Genomic DNA, 27,625 nt, shown 5'->3' on the forward strand with positions numbered 1-27,625 from the left:
CACCTGCATGGAGAGCTCCTTTGACCGCATGTTTTCTTCACAGCAAAATCTTCCAAATGCAAGCACCACACCTCAAATCAACTCCAGGCCTTTTATCTGCTTAATTGAGAATGACATAACAAAGGAATTGCCCACACCTGCCCATGAAATAGCCTTTGAGTCAGTTGTCCAGTTACTTTTGGTCCCTTTAAAAACAGGGTGGCACATGTTAAGGAGCTGAAACTCTTAAACCCTTCATCCAATTTTAATGTGGATACCCTCAAATGAAAGCTGAAAGTCTGGACTTTACGTCCATGTCCATTATATAACTATAACTTGTTTTAGTAAACAGGTAAAAAAAAAAATTGTCAGTGTCCAAATATATATGGACCTAACTGTATATTATTTGCATCCCTCACTGTCATTTCTGCCTAAGGCTATGGTCCTTCTTTCATTTAGGCTACTGAGGCAAATTTAACTGGGTTCATTTTTCCTTTTGAATTTGAGCCATTAAGCTTGAGCTCTCAGAGGGATACAGAGGGATAAAATTGATAAGCCACACCATGAAGGGAAATGGTACTGAAGGTGAGCTTGAGAAGAAAGGGTACAGGGATTGGGAAAGGGTATTGGAGGCGAGATTGCTACCTCTCTTCTCAATCTGTGAACAGCAGTACAGGTTTATGCCAAGGAAGAGCACGTCGGATGGAATTTTTGCTTTAAGAATGTTAATGGAGAAGTACAGGGAAGGCCAGAGAAAGCTACATTGTGTGTTTGTAGGCCTGGAGAAGGCATACGATAGAATGCCGAGAGATGAGTTATGGTATTGTATGAGAAAGTGTGGAGTGAATGAGAAGTATATTAGAGTGGTGCAAGACGTGTATGAGAACAGTGAAACAGCAGTGAGGTGTGCGGTTGGAACGACTGAATGGTTAAAGGTGAAGGTGGGACTTCATCAAGGATCTGCTTTGAGTCCTTTCTTGTTTGCCATAGTGATGGATAGCTTGATGGACGAAGTGAGGCAAGAGTCACCATGGAACATGATGATATCACAATATGTGGTGAAAGGAGGTTGAGTTGGGTTTGGAGAGATGGAGGTATGCATTGGAACAAAAAGGAATGAAGGGGAGCAGTAGCAAAACAGAATACATGTGCATCAGTGAGAATGGGGATGAGAGTGTAGTGAAGATGCAAGGAGTAGACGTAAAGAAAGTTGGTGAATTCAAGTACTTGGGGTCAACTGTGCAGGAAAATGGGGGCTGCGATAGTGAGGTAAGAAAGAGAGTACAGGCAGGGTGGAGCAGTTGGAGAAGGATTTTGGGAGTCATTTGTGATAGGAAAGTTCCAGCGAAAGTGAAAGGTAAGATGTATAAAACAGTAGTGAGACCAGATATGATGTATGGATTAGAGACCGTACCCTTAACGAAGAGACGGAAGGCAAAGCTGGAGGTGGCGGAGTTGAGGATGTTAAGGTTTGCGATGGGAGTGACAAGGTTGGACAGGATAAGGAAGGAGCACATCAGAGGGACAACACATGTGGAGAGCTTGGGAATTAAGCTAAGAGCGATGAGACTGAGATGGTATGGCAGACATCCCAAGTCTCCTGGAAGTTCCCTGATGCCCGCAAATTACATACAATCTCACAGAATCTACAACCCCGATTCCAAAAAAGTTGGGACAAAGTACAAATTGTAAATAAAAACAGAATGCAATGATGTGGAAGTTTCAAAATTCCATATTTTATTCAGAATAGAACATAGATGACATATCACATGTTTAAACTGAGAAAATGTATCATTTAAAGAGAAAAATTAGGTGATTTTAAATTTCATGATGACAACACATCTCAAAAAAGTTGGGAAAAGGCCATGTTTACCACTGTGAGACATCCCCTTTTCTCTTTACAACAGTCTGTAAACGTCTGGGGACTGAGGAGACAAGTTGCTCAAGTTTAGGGATAGGAATGTTAACCCATTCTTGTCTAATGTAGGATTCTAGTTGCTCAACTGTCTTAGGTCTTTTTTGTCGTATCTTCCGTTTTATGACGCGCCAAATGTTTTCGATGGGTGAAAGATCTGGACTGCAGGCTGGCCAGTTCAGTACCCGGACCCTTCTTCTACGCAGCCATGATGCAGTATGTGGTTTGGCATTGTCATGTTGGAAAATGCAAGGTCTTCCCTGAAAGAGACGTCATCTGGATGGGAGCATATGTTGCCCTAGAACCTGGATATACCTTTCAGCATTGATGGTGTCTTTCCAGATGTGTAAGCTGCCCATGCCACATGCGCTAATGCAACCCCATACAATCAGAGATGCAGGCTTCTGAACTGAGCGCTGATAACAACTTGGGTCGTCCTTCTCCTCTTTAGTCCGAATGACACGGCGTCCCTGATTTCCATAAAGAACTTCAAATTTTGATTCGTCTGACCACAGAACAGTTTTCCACTTTGCCACAGTCCATTTTAAATGAGCCTTGGCCCAGAGAAGACGTCTGCGCTTCTGGATCGTGTTTAGATACGGCTTCTTCTTTGAACTATAGAGTTTTAGCTGGCAACGGCGGATGGCACAGTGAATTGTGTTCACAGATAATGTTCTCTGGAAATATTCCTGAGCCCATTTTGTGATTTCCAATACAGAAGCATGCCTGTATGTGATGCCGTGCCGTCTAAGGGCCCGAAGATCACGGGCACCCAGTATGGTTTTCCGGCCTTGACCCTTACGCACAGAGATTCTTCCAGATTCTCTGAATCTTTTGATGATATTATGCACTGTAGATGATATGTTAAACTCTTTGCAATTTTACACTGTCGAACTCCTTTCTGATATTGCTCCACTATTTGTCGGCGCAGAATTAGGGGGATTGGTGATCCTCTTCCGATCTTTACTTCTGAGAGCCGCTGCCACTCCAAGATGCTCTTTTTATACCCAGTCATGTTAATGACCTATTGCCAATTGACCTAATGAGTTGCAATTTGGTCCTCCAGCTGTTCCTTTTTTGTACCTTTAACTTTTCCAGCCTCTTATTGCCCCTGTCCCAACTTTTTTGAGATGTGTTGCTGGCATGAAATTTCAAAATGTCTCACTTTCGACATTTGATATGTTGACCATATTCTATTGTGAATACAATATCAGTTTTTGAGATTTGTAAATTATTGCGTTCCGTTTTTATTTACAATTTGTACTTTGTCCCAACTTTTTTGGAATCGGGGTTGTAGAGTAAACGAGCAAGCTTCATCCCAAACCTGTTGACCAGTCAGTGAGTGCATAGAGCGTGAAGGAGAGCAGCAGCTGCTCCAGCCGTTTTCTGGAACCCAGGAAATTAATACATGGTACAAATCGTTGTTTTTTTTTTTGGTTTTTGGTTTTTTTTAAACTGATTTGGTGTTCAACTTGCACAGTTATGATAAAGCAGTGCTCTTGGTAATTGTCATCTTTGTAAGCTCACTTGCTCGGCACAAGGCTAAATAATGGCAATAAATTACTTTCACTTTCAGTGCTGGAGCTGCAGGAGCAGGTGTCGCGCAACAGGCAGGAATTTGTGAGGATTCACCTCCAACTAGGGATGCACCGATCCATATTTTTTCACTTCCGATCCCGATACCTGAATTTGAATATCTGCCGATGCTGATACTATTCCGATACCAAAACTATTTCAATATTATCATCATTATTGGTAATAACTCATCTCTACAGGCAACTATGATATGAACAAATGGATGCATGTGTGTACCAAAAGGCAACTTGAGGTAAGTATAAGGTCAGAAAACAGGAAATCCTGTTAACAGTAACAATCCCATCCTGAAAACAAATATGCAACTGTAAGGATTTCAAATTGACTGTCATTTATTAAACTCAAGACAGAAGGGCTGCTTTCACATCTTCACAAATTAAGTATAGGCTCTTGTAGCCACAACAAAGCAAAATAGTTTTCACATATAAAATGGCCTTAAGTGTGATCATTCACAGCAGCACTAAAACATTCATGCTCAAGTAGCAGCCACAATTCAAGGTTGTCAAATACTTGAAATCAAAGTGCAATATAAAGTATAAAGTGCAATGTAAGTTTCACACCCACCATCAATAAAACAGTGTACATCTGAACAGCACAAATGGAGGTTTGACTTAGAATGTGACCTGGATTAAACTTGCACCAGAGTCTAACTATTCTTCAAAAGAAAATAAACAGTAAATGACTCCTCAAAAAGTTAACACTGAGGCAGGGATTGATGTAGAGCATTCAAAAAAATCTCTCAAACATTGGCAGGTTCTTTTTAAGGAATATGAGCATTTCTGCTCTCTCTGCTGTCAGGCGATTCCTCTTTTCATCCACAATATTGGATGCTGTGCTGAACAGTCTTTCGCTTTCAACACTGGTTGAAGGGGCACTCAGGAACTTTGCTGCAACAGCACCAAGAAGAGGAAAGCAAGCATGGTTGTTTGCCCAGTACTGGAAAGGGCTGTCTTTCTCACTTATTGTTGGTTCTTTCAAGTACATCTGCATCTGGATAACCACTGCCTGGGTACCTCCTGCAGGTTCATCATGCTCCTCCAGAATTCTGTTGTACAGACTGCTGAAGCTGGTTTTCATTGTGCTTGGAGTACCACCACCAGTACTTGGCCCAGCTTCCATGCAAGCAACCTTTTCTGCTGGCTCAGCCTCTGTTGTCCCTGCTTCATCAGCTGAGGCCCTGAGCAGCGCTTGCTCCATCTTCTCAAGCTCTTGTGTCAAGAGAGCCTTCCCCCTCCTGGCAGTTTCTCCACTAGTAAAGAATCTGACACAAAAATGAAAGATTGAGTACAATTTATTTGTTGCTACTGAAAGACAGTAGACAGGCGCGCGCACACACTTCCCCCTTATCAAAGTCATTGTAGGCTACATTAACAATACCCACTTTAAAGCTAGGAATCAATCAACAGTTTTGATTTAGCATTATTTAATTTTCAATTTAAAACTTAAAAAATAAACTTAAATTACTAAAAAAAAAATGCCTCACCTGTCCTTGTATCGAGCATCCACTAAAGTGGCAACAGCGCAGAGTGGTTCACTTTCGACTTCTCTGAAACGCCTGTTGACAGGAGTGTGCTTTTCATCGTTTTGATGCCGCTGTCGGCACTGTTCTTCGCGGCGAGCAGGCGTTGTAAAATGGTCACGGCTGGAATTACGTCGGCAGCAGTAGAGGTCGCTGAGCTGATTTTCCTGGTTAACTCCTCAAAGGGTTCCAACACAGTCACTGTTTTCTCCAGCAAACCCCACTCGTTGGCTGACAATGTTGCAGGTAAATTGTGGTCGGCAGCATATGCACAGAGGGGTCGCTTCTCTTTCAGAAGGCTCTTGATCATATAAAAGGAACTGTTCCATCTTGTTTGAACATCCTGAACAAGTCGAGTTGGTGTAATTGTAGTTCCCCCACCTTGCGTTTCACGTTGCAGGTCTTCCAAGCAAGACTGTGCGAGTTGCAAGTGCTTGAAGTGTGCGACGATCTTCCTGCTGTTTGCTAAGGCATCACTAACGCTGCGTTGTGATAGTAGCCCCTTGTGCACAATGAGCTGCAGCGTGTGAGCAAAACAGCCCAGATTAGAAACTGCCATGTCTTCCATCGCGGCCTTCATGTTGCTTGCATTGTCCCGTAGAATTACATGCACTTTTTCTAGCGGGATCTCCCAGTGATTTAACATCTCTGTAATGGATGCTGCGATTGTAGCTCGGTTGTGTGAGCCTCTGCACTGTTTTACCTGGAGCACTGCACAACAGAGCTCGTGTGTATTGCAGTCAATCCAGTGCACAGTGAGGCTTATCAGTGACATTGGGCAGACATCTGAAGTCCAAATATCTGTAGTAAAGCTCAGAGCTGGAACTCTTTTTAACTTTTCAGCTAACTTGGTTGACACTCGGTTGTATAGTTCAGGTAGCGCCATCTCTGATAAATATCTCCTGGATGGTAAACTGTATCTCGGCTGCAAGTGCTCGATCAGGCTGCAAAATCCTTCGTTTTCGACAACTGACAAGGGTTGGTCATCGAGTACGATGAAGTTAAGCAACTTCTCAGTGATCCCTTTAGCTTTAGCGTTGTCTGGTGAAAGTTTGCCTGTTTGAAATGACTGCTCAAGTGATTACTGCCGGCTACTTTGGTGTTTCGGCCCCATGGCTACGAAGTCATCGTGCTCTTTAGGGTGGTGCTTTTTCAGATGCTTTATTAAGTTTGTGGTATTGTATGTCGCAACGGAGCTTCCGCCTCTCGGTACAACGGCTTTGCAAACATTGCATGTTGCTGTCTTCAGGGCTCGAAATTAACTTTTTTTCTTTGTGTCCCCCAGTGGTCCCGAATTCTGTGTTCTATTGTCCCGAATGGAAGCAATAGTGTCCCCATTTTTTTTCCTCTCTGAAATAACCAGTGGTTAATATTATCATATGAAGTTACTATTATATTTGTAACTATGCGATTTTGAACCCTTTATATCATTTTTACAATAAGTCACAAGACACAAGCGACACATGTCCTATACATCATCTACTTCAAAATTAGTTATTGCATTTTCAGTTTATTAAACTTTGGCGATCTCACTGTATGAATAGATACCCATTTATTTAAAGGGGCCAACTAGCTCATTCAGAAAATGTTTCAACTCCCTACATCTGCAGTACACTTTAGTTGAAAATAAGACCCCTTTTATGTTCATTTCATCTGCTTATACCTTGAATATCTGTTGGCACTTATAAGGCCAACTTATAATTTTCACCATTACCGTTATCCATAGCCCTGTGATGACCTGGCGACTTGTCCAGGGTGTACCCCGCCTTTCGCCCGTAGTCAGCTGGGATAGGCTCCAGCTTGCCTGCGACCCTGTAGAACAGGATAAAGCGGCTACAGATAATGAGATGAGACCGTTATCCATTTTTATGAACTTTCCGTTATCCATTACCGTTATCCATTTTTATGAACTTTCCCATTTTTATGAACTTTCCGTTATCCATTTTATGAACTTTCCATTATCCATTTTATGAACTTTCGCTGCCGAAACGTGGGTGGAACATCAACATAGTGCCAGGTCCTAGCCTAGTTGTGCTGCTGACTGACTAAACTTTCTGAACTAGAAAGACACCAAGAAAACTCACTTATTCTGTTGAATGGTATCTTCTGTCAATATCATCCACATCATTCCTGTTGTATTTTATAACGTGTCTAACAGTGTTCATTAAGTTCATTCAGTTGCTAGCGTTGCCTGCAGACCAGGCGATGACACTTTGGATCCTGAAGGTCCCGGAGACGTTATGTCTGGGCTTTCAGTTTCTTCCCCGCGGTCGGTCCGCTTCAACCACTTAAGCATTTTTGTTCTGGCAAGAGTCGGCGCAGCGTGTACGGTAGCAATTCCATTCCAAGTCCATATAATGCGGACTCCGGCCGAAGATTCTAGAACAGAATGCGCTGCTCTGTAGCCTACTGATGCAGGTGCATCGAAAGTGTAGCAACTATGTATTTTTCGCTGTTAACGTTTTAAAATTAAAATTGACAAATTAGGTGAATGTCTACGTATGTGTTACGGCTTTGTAAATAATATTAATGTAGAACTTTTTTTCTAGATCTATTTTTTTTCCATTGTCCCGGGATTGTCCCAGATATGATAATTTTGTGTCCCGATGACATTTTTTATAGTCCCCGGGACATCGGGACACCGTTAGTTTCGAGCGCTGGCTGTCTTGCTTTGCGGTGTTTCAAGTAAAAGGTATTTCCACACAGCTGACATGTTGTGGTGAAAAATTGGTTAGCTTGCTGCTCCATCCACGCTCGCCTGCTAGCTCGCTACAAACTGTGGGATGGATTTCCTGAACAGAAGCGTGTATCTTCATTACTGTGTGTCTCATTGAGATTCGCCTCTGTTCAGGAAATCCATTCCACATTTTGCAGTCAGGTAGCAGTGCAGCCAACAGGGAATCACTTGTGGAGTCATTCCAGCAGACAGTATGTGTACAGACGTGTCTCATGGATCGGAAATCTTTGCAGGTTGGATCGGAAATTTCCGATCCGTGAATAACGTTGATATCGGAACCTGATACCGATACTGGATCGGCCCCATCCCTACCTCCAACACTAAGTCGCTCATAAAACTACAACCTTTTCTGGTTCAAACAGAACCAATTAGGACCACGTACACCCTTTCTATTTTGTACTACAACGTTAAGTGTGTGTGTGTGGGGGGTGTCAGCATGTAATTACCTTTTATTTATACATACATACTAGAATCATCATATCCCTGCAACCATACAAGATTTTTCCAAAATTCCAGAACCTATGATCATCTTGCGGTCCCTTTACAGAGAGCTGATTTTAAGGTGAATTGAACCTGTTTGAAATTTTAAGGTAAAGCCCCTACAATAATCACAGAATTGGCACAAAGGAAAAAGCCATTGCAAGATTAATTTATAATTTATCACTCTGTGATAAACTTCCCTGTGTATTTCTGAAACTTGTCGTTATCTTTTTGTCCACTGAAACAGGTGCGACATTCTATTGCATCTAAAAACATGATTTCAATATTAAATGAATGGACCCGCCGTCCTGTTATTTCTCTCAACTAACTCATCGGGTTTTTCTGTATTTATAGGCTCTGAAAGAGATTCTTTCACAACATTAAAAAAAATTACGCTGTTCAATTGATACTGTCTCTTCAGGTACTATTAACACATCCATCTTCTGTCAAATATGTGATTTTTCCGATGTGAAAATCAGCACTCTCCAGTCACAAGACAAAGCAATTCTACAGAGATGCAAGAGCATTCTACATCAGAAGCTTTCAAAAAACATAAAGGTAAAATTCCCAGTGAGATCAAATGTTGACTAATCTGTCAATCTGTGGTCAGTCCTGAGAACCATGATGTGAAACCAGAGCAGATTTTGACTTTGGCAGACAGATTTCCAAATGTAATGAAGGCAGATGCCAGAGAACAGCTCCATTTTAGAAGTCCTGGATTATGTCTCATCTAACCTGAAAGCACTGGTGCCAAATTATAAGAATTTACCAGTTGATGAGTTCTGGGGGAAGCTGTCCAAAGTCACATCTGTGAGCTCAGGGCAGTTGAGATTCAGGGAGCTCTGTCAGCTGATGAAGCTGCTATTGGTGCTGCCAAATTCTAACTGTGATGTGGAAAGGGCATTCAGCATGGTGTGTCACATCAAGACAGAATTTAGGAGTCAGATGTCTCACCAAACACTTGTGAATCTGATGTCTTGCAAGATTAACAAGTTTATTGACAGTGTGCTACAAGGTGGAGGTGTCTGGAAAATTGCTCAAATCTGCAAAGCAAGCAGCCTCTAAATACAATGAAAGCTTGCAAAAGGAATAGGCATAGAACAGAGGAAGGGAAAGAGCCCTTTAGGCCTAGGCCTACATGTACAATTGCACTCATTGTCATTCATGCAATTCATTCATTGTTCTGTTATATTCATCTGTGTTTCGGTATCTAAGTAAAGCAATGTTCTGTGGTGAAATATCTATCTATCCTGGTCATCTTTCCTTATTTATGGGGGGTGGGGTGTCCAGATTCAATCAGTAAGGAGCTTAATATATGGCGCATTGTAGTTATCATAGTTTATGGGTTGGGGGCAGTTACCGTAAGTCCCCCAAGTCAGGGTGTCTGCTATGAATCTGAGTGAATTCAGGAATTGTTCATCTCCAAAAGGCCACCCCAGAATGCAGGAAATCACATCAACCAAATCCAAAAGTTTCTGGGTGAGTCTTTTATATAAAAAGACTGCAAAGGGAAGGTGTTTTCTCGAAAGTGCTTTTCTTGGATCTTTCCGTCTGGTGTTTTACTCGCCTGACCCTGTTCTTCAAATCACTACTAGTTATGTGTAATCTGAAGGAAGCATTAGTGTAGGGGTTCCAAGGTTTGTTGTGGGGTTTTTTTTATACTGTTTAATCAACATTATAATTATATCCAAGTATTTGGACAGTGACAGCGTTTTTGTAATTCTGCCTCTGTACACCACCACAATGGACTTGAAATGAAGCCATTAAGATGTAAGTGAAGTGAAGACATTAGCTTTAATTCAAGGGTTGAACAAAAAAAAGTTGCATTATCTGTTTAGGAATTAGACATTTTTACATAGTCTGTCCATTTTCACAGGCTCAAAAGTAATTGGACAAACTAGCGTGATTTCTCATCTCATCTCATTATCTCTAGCCGCTTTATCCTTCTACAGGGTCGCCGGCGAGCTGGAGCCTATCCCAGCTGACTACGGGCGAAAGGCGGGGTACACCCTGGACAAGTCGCCAGGTCATCACAGGGCTGACACATAGACAACCATTCACACTCACATTCACACCTACGGTCAATTTAGAGTCACCAGTTAACCTAACCTGCACGTCTTTGGACTGTGGGGGAAACCGGAGCACCCGGAGGAAACCCACGCGGACACGGGGAGAACATGCAAACTCCGCACAGAAAGGCCCTCGCCGGCCACGGGGATCGAACCCGGACCTTCTTGCTGTGAGGCGACAGCGCTAACCACTACACCACTGTGCCGCCCCTAGCGTGATTTTATAAATATATTTTTTAATACTTGGATGCAGATCTTTTCCAGTCAGTGACCACCTGAAGTTAGGAACCCATGGACCAAATGCTGAGTTTCCTCCATTGAGAAGTTTTGTCAGGGCTTTACTGCAGCCACCTTCATTTGCTGCTTGTGTGTGGGTCTTTCTGCCTTCAGTTTTGGCTTCAGTAAGTCAGGAGTATACTCAAACGGGTTGGCAATTTTAAGAACGTTCAATTTCTTTTCCTTCAGAAGCTCTTGGGTTGCTTTCGTGATATGTTTCGGGTCATTATCCATCTGTACTGTGAATCTCTGTTCTATCAGTTCTGCACTATTTGACTGAATCTGAGTAGAAAGTGTAGCGCTATACATATCAGAAGCACTTTATTGCCAGGTATGTTACACACATGAGGAATCTGACTCTGGTTTGACTTAGCTTTCATAGTACAGACAGAAAGAAAGTATAGGAAAAAAACACACACACACACACACACACACACACACACACACACACACACACACACACACAGAGTCTCACTGCAGTGAACTCCAGGGGAAGAATCGCGTTTCTACAGCGATGGCCTTGAAGGCAGTGCTGGCTGGAGAGCCAAGATAAGATTGGAATTTGTTTAGACTTGAGATGGGTAGATGTGTCCTTTTTCGCTTAACCCGCTTGTCCATTCTGGCCACCAAAATGATCCATTTCTCTTTGCAAAGCCATCAACTTCTCCGCGATGTTATCAGTGTTGCGACTCAAGTTCTGAATAGCCACAGTCTGAGTGCCGACAGCTCTGCCCACCACCTCAATTATGTCGGGCAGCTTTGTGGGGCTTTGAACAGCTGCCACCGTTAACTAATTTCCTCAATACACCAGGGCAATGCCAAGTCCAATCAGCAAAAGTCCTGTGATCATGGTTCCGAATAGGTAAATATCCTCAATGTCCTCCACGGAAAGAATCGCCAAGTACACCACACGCCACTTCTCCCAGGCATCCATGGTGTATCTGGCTGCAAACGTTCCGGCAGGACAGGCAGGTTCCCCCGAACCAGACTTCTCGTCGAGAAGATTGTGTCAATTGCGTGAAGTGACCAGTTGATCAAATCCATAATTTCGATTCGGAGAACAGTGCAGGAAGGGTCTCTCAGACAAGATGACTCCGCAGAAGCAAAGCAGGAGAGAGGCTTGTCAGGAAGGGAGAGGCTGAGAAATGAGAGATGAGAGGAAAAAACACCCACACATTTCGCTCCTATCAGGACCGGAATGTGTAGGCATTAAAAAAAAACCCTCAGCGCAGCATTCCGTGAAGCACGGAGAAGAATTAACACAACAATTACACAAAAACAAAGTACGAGAGAGCAAAGTCCCGTGGCAGCCGTCTGCGGCGCCATCTTGGATGGAAATATACATTTCAGAATTCATCCTGCTCCTTCTATCAGCAGTCGCATTACACCAGTGAGCCAGTTCCATTGGCAGCCACACATGCCCATGTCCACCATGTTTGACAGATGATGTGGTGTGCTTTGGATCATGAGCCCTTTCTTTCCTTCTCCATACACTTCTCTTCCCATGATTCTGTACAAGTTAATCTTGGTTTCATCTGTACAAAGAATCTTGTTCCAGAACCAGGCAGGCTTTCTAGTAAAGTCGAATCTGGCGTTTCTGTTCTGGAGTGTTACCAGTGGTTTGCATCTTGAGGTGAACCTTCTGTATTTACATTCCTGAAGGTATCTCTCGATTGGAGGCTTTAACAATAGGCCTACCTCCTGAAGTGTTTGTAACTTGACTAGATACTGTGAAGTCTGATTTCCCCCCCCACCCCCAACAAGGAAAGAATTGTGATCATCCACTTTAGTTGTCTCACCAGTGCATTCCTTCTTTATGAGAATGTACCTGAAGTAGCTATTCCTTGCAACAAATATTGCCATGTGAGGTTGATAAGGTTCCCGACACACAATCCAGTTAAGCACTCACAGAAAGTCCAATGAAATGAGATGGTGGTTTATTCCATTAAGACAATTCCGGTTTACTTTACGATTGCGAACAAAGGATCAAAAAAGGGAAACTAAAGTAAAGCTCTGTTAGTTTAGTAGGTTATTCCAATACATTCGGCTTATTGCGGTCGGAAAACTATTCTGCCTCGTCATCTCTCTTACCCCTGATTCAAGGGACTAATTAAAGCTTGCAGTGACGTGCCACACTGGCACGTCAAGGGGAGTGGCTACATACCACATGACAGGTAAGGCAATCAGGTAAGTATCTAGCGTAATTCCTTTTACAGGTTACCAAACTAAATCATATAGAAACAACAAATACTAAGTCATACAGCAACCTAAATATGGCTCCTACAGTACCAAATTGTTAACATGGCCACTCCAGAAGTTTCTGCTATCTCTCTGATGGTTCTGTTTTTTTTTTTTTTTTCCTTCAGCCTAATGATTGTTTCCTTAACTTTTCATCAACACATCTTTGGACTGTATATTGAGGGTGTTTCCATGAACAGCTGCTAAATGCAAATTCAACATTGCAGAAAAAACTCCAGACCATTTATCTATGTAACTTGTCAAGAAATAACAAGGATAAATAGGCCATAATTGTCCATGAAACTGCTTATCATTTAACAGGGTCTCCGCGGATCCTTAAAAAGTCTTAAAAAGTCTTATTTTTAATATGTGTTTTTTAAGGTCTTAAAAAGCATTATATTTCACTATTTTTTGAGCTATGGTATTAAATTTCACATGGGAGGTATTAAATTTCATCCGGGTAGCCTACGGTAAATGAAAAAAAAACCATATGTCTGGATTTTTTTTTTCCGCGCTAACGTTATTTATTCAACCAGCGTCGTTTGTTATAAAGATGCTGAACAAGTAGCACAAGAACCGTTGTGTGTCTAGCACTAGTTCTAATAGCGCAGGAACCACGCCACTGGGGGCAGTGTGTTCTTTTATCCATGTAGTAGACAGTGATGGGAATAACGGCGTTAGAAATAAACGGCGTTACTTTTTTTTAGTAACGAGTAATCTAACTAATTACTTTTTACATCGTTATAACGCCGTTCCCGTTACTTACAATAAAATACTATGCGTTACTTTATTAAAGCTGTTCTCATCTGGCACGCTGCTCGCTCAGCCTTTCTTTACTCTGCTTTAGTGTGGGGCGGGGAGACACGAGACAACGGCACAGTAAGCCAATCAGAGTAGATTTGGACAACATACGTAGGTAGGCCACGCCTACTGCACGCTCTTTCAATCAGAAGAGCCAGCGATGGCGAGCGGTCAGCCCAGCACTGCGCTTTCACACTGGAAATACAGCCAGGACTTTTCATTACTTGAAATAAAAGGCAAGAGTGTTTACGTGCAATGCACATTATGTCGAGGAACAAAGCGTTTGTCCTCGTCAGTGGCCAGTAATTAGTAACAATTTTAATAACTACAGAAATATATTACATTTGATAGATGTCTTATCTCACATTGTCCCACAAAAATATTAATATAGTGTAGATAACATTACTAATTGGTTCTGTTAAGTGTCCATTTCAGTCATTAAACACATTTAACATTCACTTTTATTATGATTACACTAATTGAATTTGATTTTTTTTTTTGAGGGGGAACAAAATGTAACGGAATAATTACTTTCTCTGGTAATTAGTTACTTTTATGACAAAGTAACTCCGTTACTAACTCAGTTACTTTTTGGGAAAAGTAACTAGTAACTATAACTAATTACTTTTTGAAAGTAACGTGCCCAACACTGGTAGTAGAACCATTGAGAGTAGAGCAGACGAAGAAGAAGTGGTTGAACTTGAACATGAACAGAGATGGGGAAGTGTAAGTTTAGTAACAAGTGGCTTGAGGAGCCAAAATACAAAAGTTGGCTAACAACAGCAACTTCAGAATATGAAGCGAGATGTAAGGTATGTCGGAAAGACATCAAGTTAACAACAATGGGCTGTAAAGCCCTTGACGCTCACTCGAAAGGGGAAAAGCATATGCGCTATGCTGCTAGTCGGGCAACAACAGTCCCCAGAGGCAGTTCGATCAGTAGTCAAACTTCCTTGCTTCCTCACTGTTCATGGCAGTACCCTACGATTAAAATATTGAGAAAGCAGTTAATGTTCTGTTTTGTTAACTGAAGATCAATTTGTTTCCTCACTGTTTGTTTACAGCAGTACCCTACTATTAAAATATCGAGAAGGCAGCTAATGTTCTGTTTTGTAAACTGAAGATGCACATTTTTTATAAAAAAAAATGCTTTGAACTTAACCTAGAGTGTGCTTTTTTTTTTTTTTTTTTACTGTACGTATTTGTTCCGCGGTAGTGGTCTTATTTTTTATACTCAGTGGTCTTAAAATGGTCTTAAAAAGTATTATTTTTGCTGGTCAGAAATGTGCAGAGACCCTGTTTAATTATTGAATTTCTTTTAAGCCTGTGAAAATCGAGGGATTATGTAAAAATGGATGCAATTCCTAAATGGTTAATGGGATATATTTTGTTAAACCCTGTCAATTAAAGCTGAAAATCTATCATTCATTAAGATTGTTTGCTTCATTTCAAATTCATTCTGGTAGTGTATAGATACGTGCGCACACAAAAAAAAAGCTGTACAAATACTTATGGACCTGACTCTATCATTTATATTTTAAATAAAGAGTTATTAGTAGAACAGATAATTTTGTTCTATTTATTAAAAAAAAAAAACACTTGTTAAAGAAACATTTCTCACAAAAATACAGAACAAGATAAATGAGCAACAGAATTTCTACACATCACAAATACTTTGGGTCCAGAGTAGAGTTTTCCTTTGTCACATGCCATAATATCAAAATTTATTTGATTGACAAGTTGTCGCAAGTTAAATGCATCACTGTGCTTTTCTATGTGGTGTAACTCATGAGGGAGCTGTGTAGTAGTGGGACACCGGTATCAATGAGAAATGTATTGATAAAAATGAAGGCAACTAGTGTATTTTTCTTGAAATAAATGTTATTTTTTTCGCAGTCCAAATCCTGCGCTCTAATTGGCTGGCGAGCGGGTCCGTATCCTACGGCACGGACCCCGGTTACGGACCCCGGTTACGGACCTCTGGCGACTCGCTCATTCACAACAACAAACATCGTAGCATTTTTTGTCAACATTTATCTTTTTTTATAAGATTTATTTATAAGATTATCAAAAGTCTTATAAATTTTTGCCAGCATTTCTCAGGAAAATAGCATTAATTTTACAGCATGGATAGCGATAACGACAGTGTTCACAGCAAAAGCAAGTTTTACTACCCTGAGGAAGAAGAAATTAAAGAAAGCATTTCAGGAGAAAGCTAAAAACCTGTAATTTGCTAACACTGAGCAAAAACATGGCTGAATCCTGAATGACTCCTATTTGTATAAATGGGGGACTACATAGGTGGCAAAATGTAGTTTTCCTGCCACGGAAGTGCACTTGTATACCAAGGAGAAAGCAATTTGCATTACAGCCGTGAATGAGGATTCAAAATGGTGGCTCGGCTTGGTTTTCCCTTTCAGGTGCTCTCGTTTTCTGTTAGAATTTAGTAAAGAAAAAAATAAATATATTATTTACCAGCTTAAGGTCGGTCCGTATGGTGAAATACCGTGACCTCGGCCTTGAATACTGACCTCGGCCCAGAAGGCCTCTGTCAGTACTTTCAAGACCTCGGTCACGGTATTTCACGATACGAACCTCCCAGCTGGTAAATAACATATACGTATATCTGCTGCAGGAGGGCACAATCCTTGGTTTGATTCAGAGCTCGGGGCTCTGAGCTAACGATGGCGTTTCACATGTACTCAGCATGTCTGGGTTTCCTCCAGGTTCTCTAGTTTCCTCCTACTTCCAAATAGCATGCAGGTGGATTGGCAACTTGCCCCTCTTTTGGCTGTCTGTGTATGTGTTCTGTGAAGTGTCCCATCCAGGGTGTATTCCTGCATATCCTGTGTTCCCAGGATGGGTGCCAGAGCCACCCTGTCCAAGGAAAGAGTTTTCTGATTATGAGTACTGAATAGGAAAGAATGAAAACTTGTTGCAGTTAGAATAATAGATGGAGCTGTGTAGCACAATGTTCACGTTGGGTTTTTGTTTCCTTTTTATTGTGTTCCATCCTTTATAGAGAAGATGCTTTGGCATTTTGCTCATAAAACAATAACACCTTGTCTTTACTGCTTGCTTATTGCCTGTCAAGTAAGTATTTTAAAAGGGAGCATGTTTCATTGGTTGTCCAGTCCACTGTCCATAATTGATTACGTTACTGTCAGGCAGTCAGTGATGCAAAAGAAGTTTGATTAAGTGATCGTAGAAATGTGTTTGAGAGAACATTATTGTTCAATTATTTTCAAATGTATGTTTTGCAATAATTCTGTTTTGTGTGTGTGTGTCATTCTAGCTGCCATGTCTGTGACAGTCAAGTCAGAGGAGAAACCGGTAGATGTAACCAGTGTAGCTCATCGTAAGTCTGAGAGAAAGCAGCGCAAAAAGTCTCTGCAATCCCTGGTGGAGCCTCTGCTGCTGGCACCAGAGATGCTTGCTGGACTGGGGCAGTATATATGCAGTGTGTGCAGTGAAACATTTATATCGCTGGCACAGTTGGCCAGACATGTGCAGTTCCACGATCGAGAGAGGCCGTTCCCGTGCGCTATTTGTGGCAAACGCTTCCTGAGCCGCAGCCACCATGACGAGCACCAGCGAGTGCACACAGGGGAGCGGCCCTTCCCCTGCAACCGCTGCGACCGCTCCTTCACCACCCACCACAACCGCAAGCGCCACCAAATGATCCATGACAAGGAGGAGGCGTACCGCTGCACTGTGTGCGGTGTGCTCTTCTGCCAGGACCACCAGCTCGGCAATCTCAACGGCATCATCCATGTGCTCAGGCAACACGAAAGCACAGAACCAGGACACGCTATGGGAATCAAAACCAAGATCAAGCTTGAACCAAATTCGACAAATGAACAGGAGGAAAATGTAAAGAAGAAGAAAAAGCATCAGCATCAGCCTTCCCATTTTGCTGAAGAAGATAGCAGAATGTCATTCCAAGCTGATGTCTTGCAGGTTCCTAACAATAAAGAAGCAAAGATCAAGAAGATTGCTTATGACATGGAGGTTACCCTGTAAGCCACAGGTCACTGAAGTATGCCCTGTCCTGCAGATTTTAGTGTTTTCCCTGCTTTCAACACAGCTAATCAAAGCTGTAGTGAGTTCATCAGAGTAACAAAACTGGTATGTACAGGACAAAGTGTTCTCCGGGACCTGGGTTGGGAGGTGGTACTGGAAACCATCACCTGATGATGCAGTAGTGCAATATGGGGAATGTGCTGTGCTCCAAAATTGACTGAAAATGGTGATTAGTGCAAATGCAGGATAAACATTTAGCTATAATCACTGTTTGTTTTCTGATTGTACTGAAATAGACTAACCTTTATAAAATACTACAACGCTGTGAAACAAATGTAAATGAATTGATTGGTTGGATTTTTTTTTTGCCTCACTCCAGATTGTATTTTTACTAAAACACTGATCATTTTGCTTATGAACTTTGTATGCTTTTTTTTTGGCTTGAATATATGAACCGGATATTATTCTTTCTACATGATAATGAACCTGACACTGTAGTGTTTAGTTGCATCAAATTATATCGAACACCAAATTTCTTATTCATCTATTTTGTTGATGTGCTGAGGCTGTCAAGTGCAGTGTCTTCTTTTTCTTCTTCCATCTTGTAGACCTCTGACTTACCCCGTAAGAGAAATCAAAATAAATTTAGTTTATATCACAGGTTCATGTGTTTTGTGATTTCACAAAGGCATTCTCAGATATGATGGTAGGCTCTGGTGGCACAGTGGTGTAGTGGTTAGCGCTGTCACCTCACAGCAAGAAGGTCTGGGTTCGAGCCCTGTGGCCGGCTAGGGTCTTTCTGTGTGGAGTTTGCATGTTCTCCCTGTGTCCACGTGGGTTTCCTCTGGGTGCTCCGGTTTCCTCCACAGTCCAAAGACATGCAGGTTAGGTTAACTGGTGACTCTAAATTGACCGTAGGTGTGAATGGTTGTCTGTGTCTATGTGTCAGCACTGTGATGACCTGGCGACTTGTCCAGGGTGTACCCCGCCTTTTGCCCGTAGTCAGCTGGGATAGGCTCCAGCTTGCCTGCGACCCTGTAGAACAGGATAAAGCGGCTAGAGATAATGAGATGAGACCCTCAGTCCTTTCCTTAGGGGACTTAAGGCCGTAACCCTTCCCTGTAAGGGGACAGGTAGAGACACTCCGAAGCAATGTTTTTAAATTAAATGGATTGGGGATAAAAATTGTCACCCTGTGAAAAATTATATCTTCAGGAACTCTCCTGTTGCTTTTAATCATATCCTATTTCTCTGTGGGATAAATGAGGTGCGCAAACATAAAATCCCTTTGTCATGCAATATTAATAGGCATCAGGCTTGGGCGGTATCCATTTTTTCATACCCTGGTATATTCCTGACTAAATACCCCGGTATGCCGGTATTTATGTTTTTTGTGTGTGTGGTTTATATATATATATATATATATATATATATATATATATATATATATATATATATATATATATAAATATATAAAATTTATTATATATATATATATATATATAAAATTTATTATATATGTATATGTATAAATTTATTTTATATATATAAAAAAACCTTGCACTCGGAAGTTAAAACAATATGGCTGCGCCCATTTGCTAGAAAATGTTTTAACTCCGTTCGTGCTTTTGTTTCTAATGCGTTGAACTTAATTCTATATGCAGGGCTGTGAAATTTCCACGGATTCTGTCGCGAAAAATATCATCTTCACAAAACGTCTATTTTTGCATTAAAAATCATTCGGGGGGGGGGTCTAGTCGGTTTTAATCGCCTTGCACGAGACCGGCGGCTCAATACAGCCGGACTCGCGGAGTTTTATGCCAGCTGTCTTGACTGCGAGTGCATGACAGAGCTAAAAATAGCTATTGCGTGATCTGGCACCGCGTATGTGAATTTTGTACTTACAGGGTGCAAGATCAGACATAGTTAAGATGCCATCAAAAAGGAAAGCTAAGGAGGTGTTTGAGAGAGCTGCAAAGAGGACTAGAAAAGAACACACAGACAGACTGAAGGAAAAGATGAAAAAGAAGTTTGCAAAACTGAAAGAGATGGTGTTAAAGAAAAGAAAATTAAAAGACTTTCATTAGATGCTGTTTGACAGACTATGAATATTTTGTAAATAGCTTTAATAGAGGAATGCAAATACTATAGAACTAATAACTAATAGCCTTACTGAAAGATGAATTGAAAGAAATAGCTGGGAGTGATGCAAAGAGGAATAGAAGGAGCCAGAAGTAAAGATGTAAATAACATATTAGATAAGAAACATTTTTTTTTTTTTTTTTTAACTTTTGCTCTGTCGACAAGAGACATTGTGACAGATTCTTGGAAAAAGCCAGGACATAATACAAGAGTTAAGTGTAATTTGGAAGACAACAGGTATCTCTCACTTATATATTGAGCATGATTTTTCACAAAGTCATTTTGAAAGGCCTATCAAAGTTTTCTTTTATTAACATTTCTTTAAATTATTTACACATTTTTTTTACTTTTTTGATTGAGATAAAATACATAGGCACTTATTAGATATTTCAAGGTATTTTACATGGATCTTTCATTTTAAAAGAGAAAACTGTTGATAGGTATTTTATATGGCAAAATGAAGACCAAGACTAGTCAAATATTTACTTGTTGAGATCAATTTTTTACTTGCAGGAAATGCTCAGAATACACCATATAACACCTAAAATGGCTTGGTGTCTGGGGCCCTGTGGGCCCCAGACCCCCGGCTTATGCTGGGGGGCTATGCCCCCCAGACCCCCCCTTTTCCTCGGATTTCTTATTTACAATTTCACAGCCCTGAATATATCGTGGAAAAAAGATATCATCCATAAAAGAGATAGCGGAACAGTGTCCGGGTTAGAAGAAGTATACTTCAAAGCTACATTTTCATCTAATTTTTATAAATAATTTTTTTTTTGCCACTTATGTTTAGTTTAGTTATGGTTTACTTGATAGGGACAGACACATATCATGCAGGCTGTGCAACAGCCTAACAGTAGGCATCATAGCATTTATAGCCATAGGCTAATTTCCAATGCCCGTCCCTAGAAGGGCTTTTAAAATAATATATAAAAAACTATTTATTTTAAAAAGCAGCCTATCCATTCATCCAGGCCATTCATTCAATCTAAAATACAGCCAATATACATAACTAACCATATGTCAATGTCCATCCACATATCCATTCATCCACTAAATATAAAATTAGTAAAATTAATAAAAATGGTCAGACATTACCTACCTTTCTTCACACCTGCTCTACATAATAAACATACTGTCACGAACACACACGCACTCAAAATTAACAGCCCCCAACCCACCAGCACACTTAAGATCAACACACACGCACATAAAATCGACATCCACCACCCCCCACCCTACTCACCAACACACACACATGCATATTCACACATGGCTACATACCTGGTTGCTTTTTAGGAACTCCTTCATCTGACTCCTGAACCACCCATGATTATGAATGGCCTTGATTTCAGGGGGCAAACTATTCCATAAATGTAGTCCTTTAATTAGGAATGAGGACTGACCAAAGGATGTTTTACGGTGGGGTATCCTGCAGTTCCCTGCTACAGCACCCCGGTGGACCGCCCAACAACCTGCATTGGTTGGATAAGGTCACAGAGCACTTGAGGGGCTTGGCCATGCAGGCATTTATAGATCAAGTTAATATTTGACAAAGCAATATAATTATCAAAACTTAGCATGTTCAGGTCCCGCTGGACATCACAGTGATGAGCTCTTATTGGCCTCTTACCTAGGGTCATTATGTCATTGATTACAAAATATGGCATCAAATAGATACACATTATTGTTAAATTCTGTTGCTTTTCTATGTTAAATCTATGTAAAAAATGTGTTCTATAGCATCTTTAAATGTTAAAATCTCAACAGCTTCAGGGGGCTTGCAGCCCCTTTGACCCCTGCTGATAGTTTCTTACATTCCTCTATTTTTTTCAATTACTGCTGGGATCCCTGTTGTGAAGAGTGAGAGATGCGCGGGTAGCTACGCGGGCGCTAGAAAGCGTTGATAATTATGGGAAGATGTCTGTTTAACGACAAGTGGTTGGGGGATGACAAATACCCCCAAAATAAGGAGAAGACTCGTTTGCAATAAAAAGCGCTGGATCCTACAAATGTGTTTAAAGCCGGTAGCGCAACGCTGGGGACACGCCCACTGGGAAACTGGCTTTTCACCGACACGAGGCGCGCGCGCATGTGTGCAAGTCAAGCGCTCCGGAGTGAAACGCAGGGGGGTTCGCGCATGCGCACAAGAGTCAGGTGGAAAATGGGACTTATAGGACATAATACTACTAATAATAATAATGATTTTTTTTACATAATTAATATTGTTTATTGTACTAAGTTTAATATAAATATATAAACAACCTTTATTTCAAAACTCAAAAAGAACTCCAGAAAATTCAATAATTCTAAATATAGTACAATATAAATAATTTGTACAAAAAGTTTAGTTTTATTACTTATTGTCTACAAGTGTTTTTAAGAATAATATTAACCACTAATAATAATTAGTAGTAATAGTAATTATTATTGATTATTAATCATTACTATTTATGAATTAGTGATTAATAAGTACTAGGGATTATTAAACGTTATAAAATTAACTTATTAAAAATTATTACAAATAATTATTCAAAAGTAGTAATTGGTAGAATGCAAACAAATACTCATGGATTATAGACAATTTTTTTTAAATAGTGAACATTGATATAAAATAACTGTACTACTACTAATAATAAACAATAATACTACTAGTAATACTTGTTAATGTTATCAGTTCAATTGTTATATCAATGGTCACTATTAAAAACAAATTATAATCCATGAATAATTGTATCACTACAACTACTACTAATTGCTACTTTTTTAATAATAATTTTAACTAATCTTATAACTCAATTTTATAGCATTTTAATAATCACTAATTATTTATTAGTATAATTTAGTAGTTGATAATAATTACTACTTATTAAATTACATTTTGATAATCACTGCTTATTAATTAAGTAGTAATTAATAATACTTAATTATAATTGCTACTCTTAAGTATTAATTAATATAGCTAATAAGTATTGATTATTAAAATGTTAGAGTTAATTTTTTTAATTATTATTAAAAATGTAGTTATTATTATTATTATTAGTAATACAAACACTTATTCATGGATTATAGATAATTAATGATTATTTTTGAATAATGAACAATGTTATGAATAATGAATAATGAATAATGTTATTTTTGAATATAACAATTGCACTGATGATAATTAGTTTACAGTTATTACAACACATTGATTAATATTGATAATGGTTATGAAAGGTGACAGTTGTTTTTGTGTTTAATGTAACGCTCTGATGATTGTATGACTGCATAAACAGGTTTATGCTGTTACCTACTATAATGCAGAAGATACTCGAGAACTTCCTCAGCCAGCTGTATACTGTACGACACTCAGACTGATTTTGCTGTTGGACACAAAATCACACGTCATCAAAGATAATCTTTGGGGATTGAAATAATGCCGGCTAAGGTTGTTCAGCTGGTTCTACTTGTCGTTTATTGTTTTTGTTTTTGAAATGATTCATGGTGTTTTCTCCAGTAAACCCCAGTCTTCTCCTTGCTGCTGCAGTAGTTCTGCAGGCCCAAAACACACGACTTTGCTTCAGCTGTTTGCATGTCTAACAGTTGCCATTGATGCACCTTGTTGTTCATCAATTGTGTGCATTCTTCTTAAAGTTAGTAAAAAAAAAACTATTGCAGAAAACAGTTTTAACTTGTCGTATTTATCATTTTCTTTGCCATGGTACAGTCTTAATTTTTCCATTTAGAGGTCTTGAAAAGGTCTTAAAAGTCTTTAAATTTGTACTTGAAAAATGTGCAGATACCCTGTATCTATTCTGTTTTAGATATTCTGTATTTGACATTATAAAACAAACAGTTGAAATGTTTAAAGACATTTCTTTAAACTGCCAGGATGACATGTTTTTGAACTCAGTGCCAAGCAATCAAGTAGGCCTATATTAATGTTGGAAATAAAAACACACATTAATAAAAATAAGAAGTGCAAATGCCAACAAAGCCAGCAGAAAACAAAACATTGCATGTGAGTTCAAATCACATCTTTTGTAAATCAAAAGAAAATAATTTGCCTAATTCAAGCAATAACCGGTAGCTTTTTTCCACTCAAACAGGCAAATAGGCTATACAAGTAATGAAATAAAGCTATTTCAGGCTGCTAGTAGGCTGTGCCCATTTAGAAGAAAATTAGGAATGCACTAAAAGCCTCTTTATGTAAAGCAAATGGATTAGCGTCCTTAGCTGAGTGATTGGAGAGAACTCGAAACATAATGCAATTCGGTGCAATAACCAATCCAAGGCAGAAACAACAAACATGAATCTGTTTGTTGTTGAGGCACGGAGCGAAGTTCGCCTCGGGGGGAATTAACGTCCCCTGGCTGGGAGTGGACGGGCCCTGGCAGCGCCGATTCGTTGGGGAGAGGGCAGAGGTCGCTGGCTGCCAAGTTTGGGGAGGCTGGGACCTCCCCTGCCCGAGTTACGAGCGTCCGTAGGGGGCTGGAGCCGCCGATAGAAACGAAACCTAAGCAGAGCGCCGCGGCTCACCTCAGGGCGAATAACGTGAACATGAACCTGTTGACCAAAGATTCTAGAATCTTTGCTGTTGACCCGCAAACTGCCATCTAGTGGCATGCGCGCACTGTACCAGAGACGGTTGTACGATAATAAAATGACATTACAGTCGTTTCGAGTAAGCTGGATAAAAATACAAATATATTTATTTTTGACGGTATTAAAAATATATCGCCGGTATTTTGTCGTACCGCGGTACACCATATTTTCACCATACCGCCCAAGCCTAATAGGCATGCTATTTGGTTGCAGATCCGGGAAAATTCACGGATTTGAATAAATTTTGTGAAATGCCAAAATACTCAAAAATCGGGAGAGGTGTTGACTTGCGGTAAATGTGCAAACGTAATATTTGTTACAGTATTTTGCATCCGATTCCGTGTTCCATTCCGTGTTTTACGGACTGACCTTGACTCCGATTATGCGTGCGTAACGAGGTTCGTGATTGGAGGAAAATGTGTCACGCGTTAGTAATGTAGCCAATCAGCGACGTGAATATATTGTAGCTCGTTCTTGCTTGTTTACAGCGTGGTAACTGCATTCCGAAGTTAGAAAGCGAATATTTTGAACAACGGCAAAAGAATTATTGATCGGAAGGAAGAAAAACGAGCAAGGGAAGTTGATAGTGGGTGCAGAGTGAAATGGAATTGGGAATGGTGTTCAAAACCGTTAAAAGTCGTTTATAATGCTAAAGAAATGGACACCACTGTGGGCGAATATTACCGGAAAGTTGACATTGCTGGTAAATGCAGGCGTGTCTTGTGCGATGCAGAGACTAATTCTGTGGCCCCATGCATGAACCTGATAACCCACATATTTTTATCTGTATTTTTCTTAGCTGTTTAAAATTTTCACCAGTGCAATTTTCAGACTAACTGGAGACATGTTAATGAAACCCTTACAAACCTCAAATCTATGTCTGGTTGACTGATATCAAATTTACTGATTATTATATTCAGATTCAATTTTCTCATTTTTAAAAATGTGGGTTATCAGGTTCATGCATGGGGCCACAGAATTGTGCTGATCGTGGTTGAGTTGCCCTGGTCGACCGTAACAAAACAAAAGGACGCGCACAGAAACTGTATGAAAAGCGGTCAGATCATCAACTGCCGAGTAATTTTTTCACTCGTCGCTGGGAAGATGCACAAAAACAAGATTTGACATGTGGCATTAGCCCTGTTTACTTACAGGCCTCGGGAAAGCCTGCAGCTACACAGTCTCAGCGTCTGACACCGTTTGTGGGCAGGAAAGCACATATTGACGTGAGAAACCACTTTTCTTTGGCAGTTTATCAAATTTTAAAATATGTGCTATGAATTCTGTAAAAAGGTCTTGGCTTCTGGGGTCCTTCGGCCCCCAGACCCCCCAGCAGGGCGTTGCCCCTGCACCCCAGTGGGGGCGTAGCCTACCCCCACACCCCCTGGCTTGACATTCACTTTTTTGTAGATATCCCCAGTGGCATGCCTGCATTAAAAACAGCTTTCAGATTGTTGTTAACCTGCCAATGTAATGGATTGATTTTATATATAATGTGGGGGTTTAATAGATTCTTTTGGGTGTCCAAGTTTAAAGATCAGCACTTTCAAAACAAGCTCTTTAAATTCAATGTAAGAAAGGAGCCCTTTTTAAGGGCCTCTTGTGCAGACTGATGGTATCAAGAATTCTGTTCAACAAACCTCATTGCTTCTGCCAGGATATTCTGACATGGTCATAGACAGAGCTTTCCATAATATGATGAGGCAAAGTTGCAAATTAATATAAATTGTTTAAGAAACACGCATTCCTTTTTGTACGAATATTAACCTTGACAGAAAATGTGTGGTTTGAACTGGGGAAAGTTCACATGCACAAAACGGATTAGAAGGGAACTGAAAATGTTGTGCATGGAAGAATGAGTATAGGAACCCTCCACAACACCCCTAGCTGGACATTACAGGAAGAGATTCAGGTATCATATCGCTAGATGGCGCACTTAGACCTTTAAGTGACTTAATACTGCTTGAAAGTACAATTGAGTATAGGGTTTTTAAAAAATTTTTTTATATCCCATTAAAGCTCGCTTGAACTAATGTTCCAGAAACGCAGATCACCGGTGCTTTATAGTGATGGAGTCAGTAAGGGACCGTCTATAAAATGCATGACCTTGGCATCCATGTAGAATTGGACCATGATTAGTCTATGGATGTCGACTTTGTAAGATATGATGTAGTGTAGTATTCGGTTCCAGCATGGACTTGGTACAGTGAGATGTAAGATTCTCTCTAAGCGCAATATTGAAGCCTTACAGACTTACACACTGTATAATTTGACAAGTTCATCTTACTTAAAGGAGTCTAGGAAACTTGTTGCCTTGAAACAGTTCAGTAATTATAACCATTACCTTCAAGTCATGATTACTTTATGCCTACGATTTAAGTTTACTTAAAACATAATCGTGTTCAATCAATTGAGTTGTTCTTTAAGTAAATATAACTCTTACTTTCAAGTAGAGGTCTGCGCGGGTTGGATTTTTCAGTCCCGCCCGCGCCCGCGTTGTGCAGTCCCGCTCCCGCCTGCGCCCGCAAAGAATTATGATTTTCAGTCCCGCTCCCGGCCGCATTGTGCAGTCCCGCTCCCGCCCGCGCCCGCAAAGAATTATGATTTTCAGTCCCGCTCCTGCCCGCACCTGCCATATTTTGTCCCGCTCCTGCCTGCAAATCCCGCATGATGCAGACGTTCGTGTTATTTCTCAGGAAAGTTCGTCTTGACACAGCGTGATGGTGCCCCGCCCCCTACTTTGAGTGGATTTGAGCATAAATATCTACAGCTCACGTTCACGTTTGTTATTATTTATAGTGCTGTCAAGCGATTAAAATATTTAATCGCAATTAATGTCGCGACTGTCATAATTAACTCGCGATTAATCGCAATTTAATCGCACATTTTTGTCACATGAAAAACCATTGTAATTCTCTTATCAGCATAAAAAAGTGAATGGGCTTGCTTTGTACTAATGTTTCTTTTTTTATTGCAAAGCATAACACGTCTTGACACAGCCACCGCAAAGTGAAACCTAAGCCGAGCACCGTGAATGAAGTGATCTACTGCTTGAGTTAGTCTACAACTCTAATCAGAGAGACAGGTTACACAGTGCCAGTAGGCTTGACATGCTTGATTATAATATAAAGTACACTATTATATTAACTTTAAGTTGTTCGTTGATAAATATTGCATTGAATCTGATCTTTACTGTTTCAGCTCACTTAAGACATTTTGTACTTTTACACTTTCTGCCTGTTGATGTGTCACGCTGTCCAATCAGA

At 40.3% G+C, this 27,625-nt stretch overlaps 1 protein-coding gene across 2 annotated transcripts in view; it reads left to right on the plus strand.

The window, feature by feature from the left end:
• LOC132896080 (gastrula zinc finger protein XlCGF53.1-like) overlaps window positions 1-18,290 on the plus strand; it is a 31,376-nt gene extending 13,086 nt beyond the window's left edge. For both annotated transcript variants that reach the window (XM_060936801.1, XM_060936802.1), the window contains exon 2: window positions 16,903-18,290. In XM_060936801.1, coding sequence (XP_060792784.1) covers window positions 16,908-17,630 — 723 coding nt within the window. In that variant the 5' untranslated portion in view covers window positions 16,903-16,907 and the 3' untranslated portion in view covers window positions 17,631-18,290. The remainder of the gene's footprint in view (window positions 1-16,902) is intronic.
• The last annotated feature ends 9,335 nt before the right edge of the window (window positions 18,291-27,625 follow it).

The sequence above is a fragment of the Neoarius graeffei genome, chromosome 13 (assembly GCF_027579695.1).
Source record: "Neoarius graeffei isolate fNeoGra1 chromosome 13, fNeoGra1.pri, whole genome shotgun sequence".
Taxonomy (NCBI): domain Eukaryota; kingdom Metazoa; phylum Chordata; class Actinopteri; order Siluriformes; family Ariidae; genus Neoarius; species Neoarius graeffei.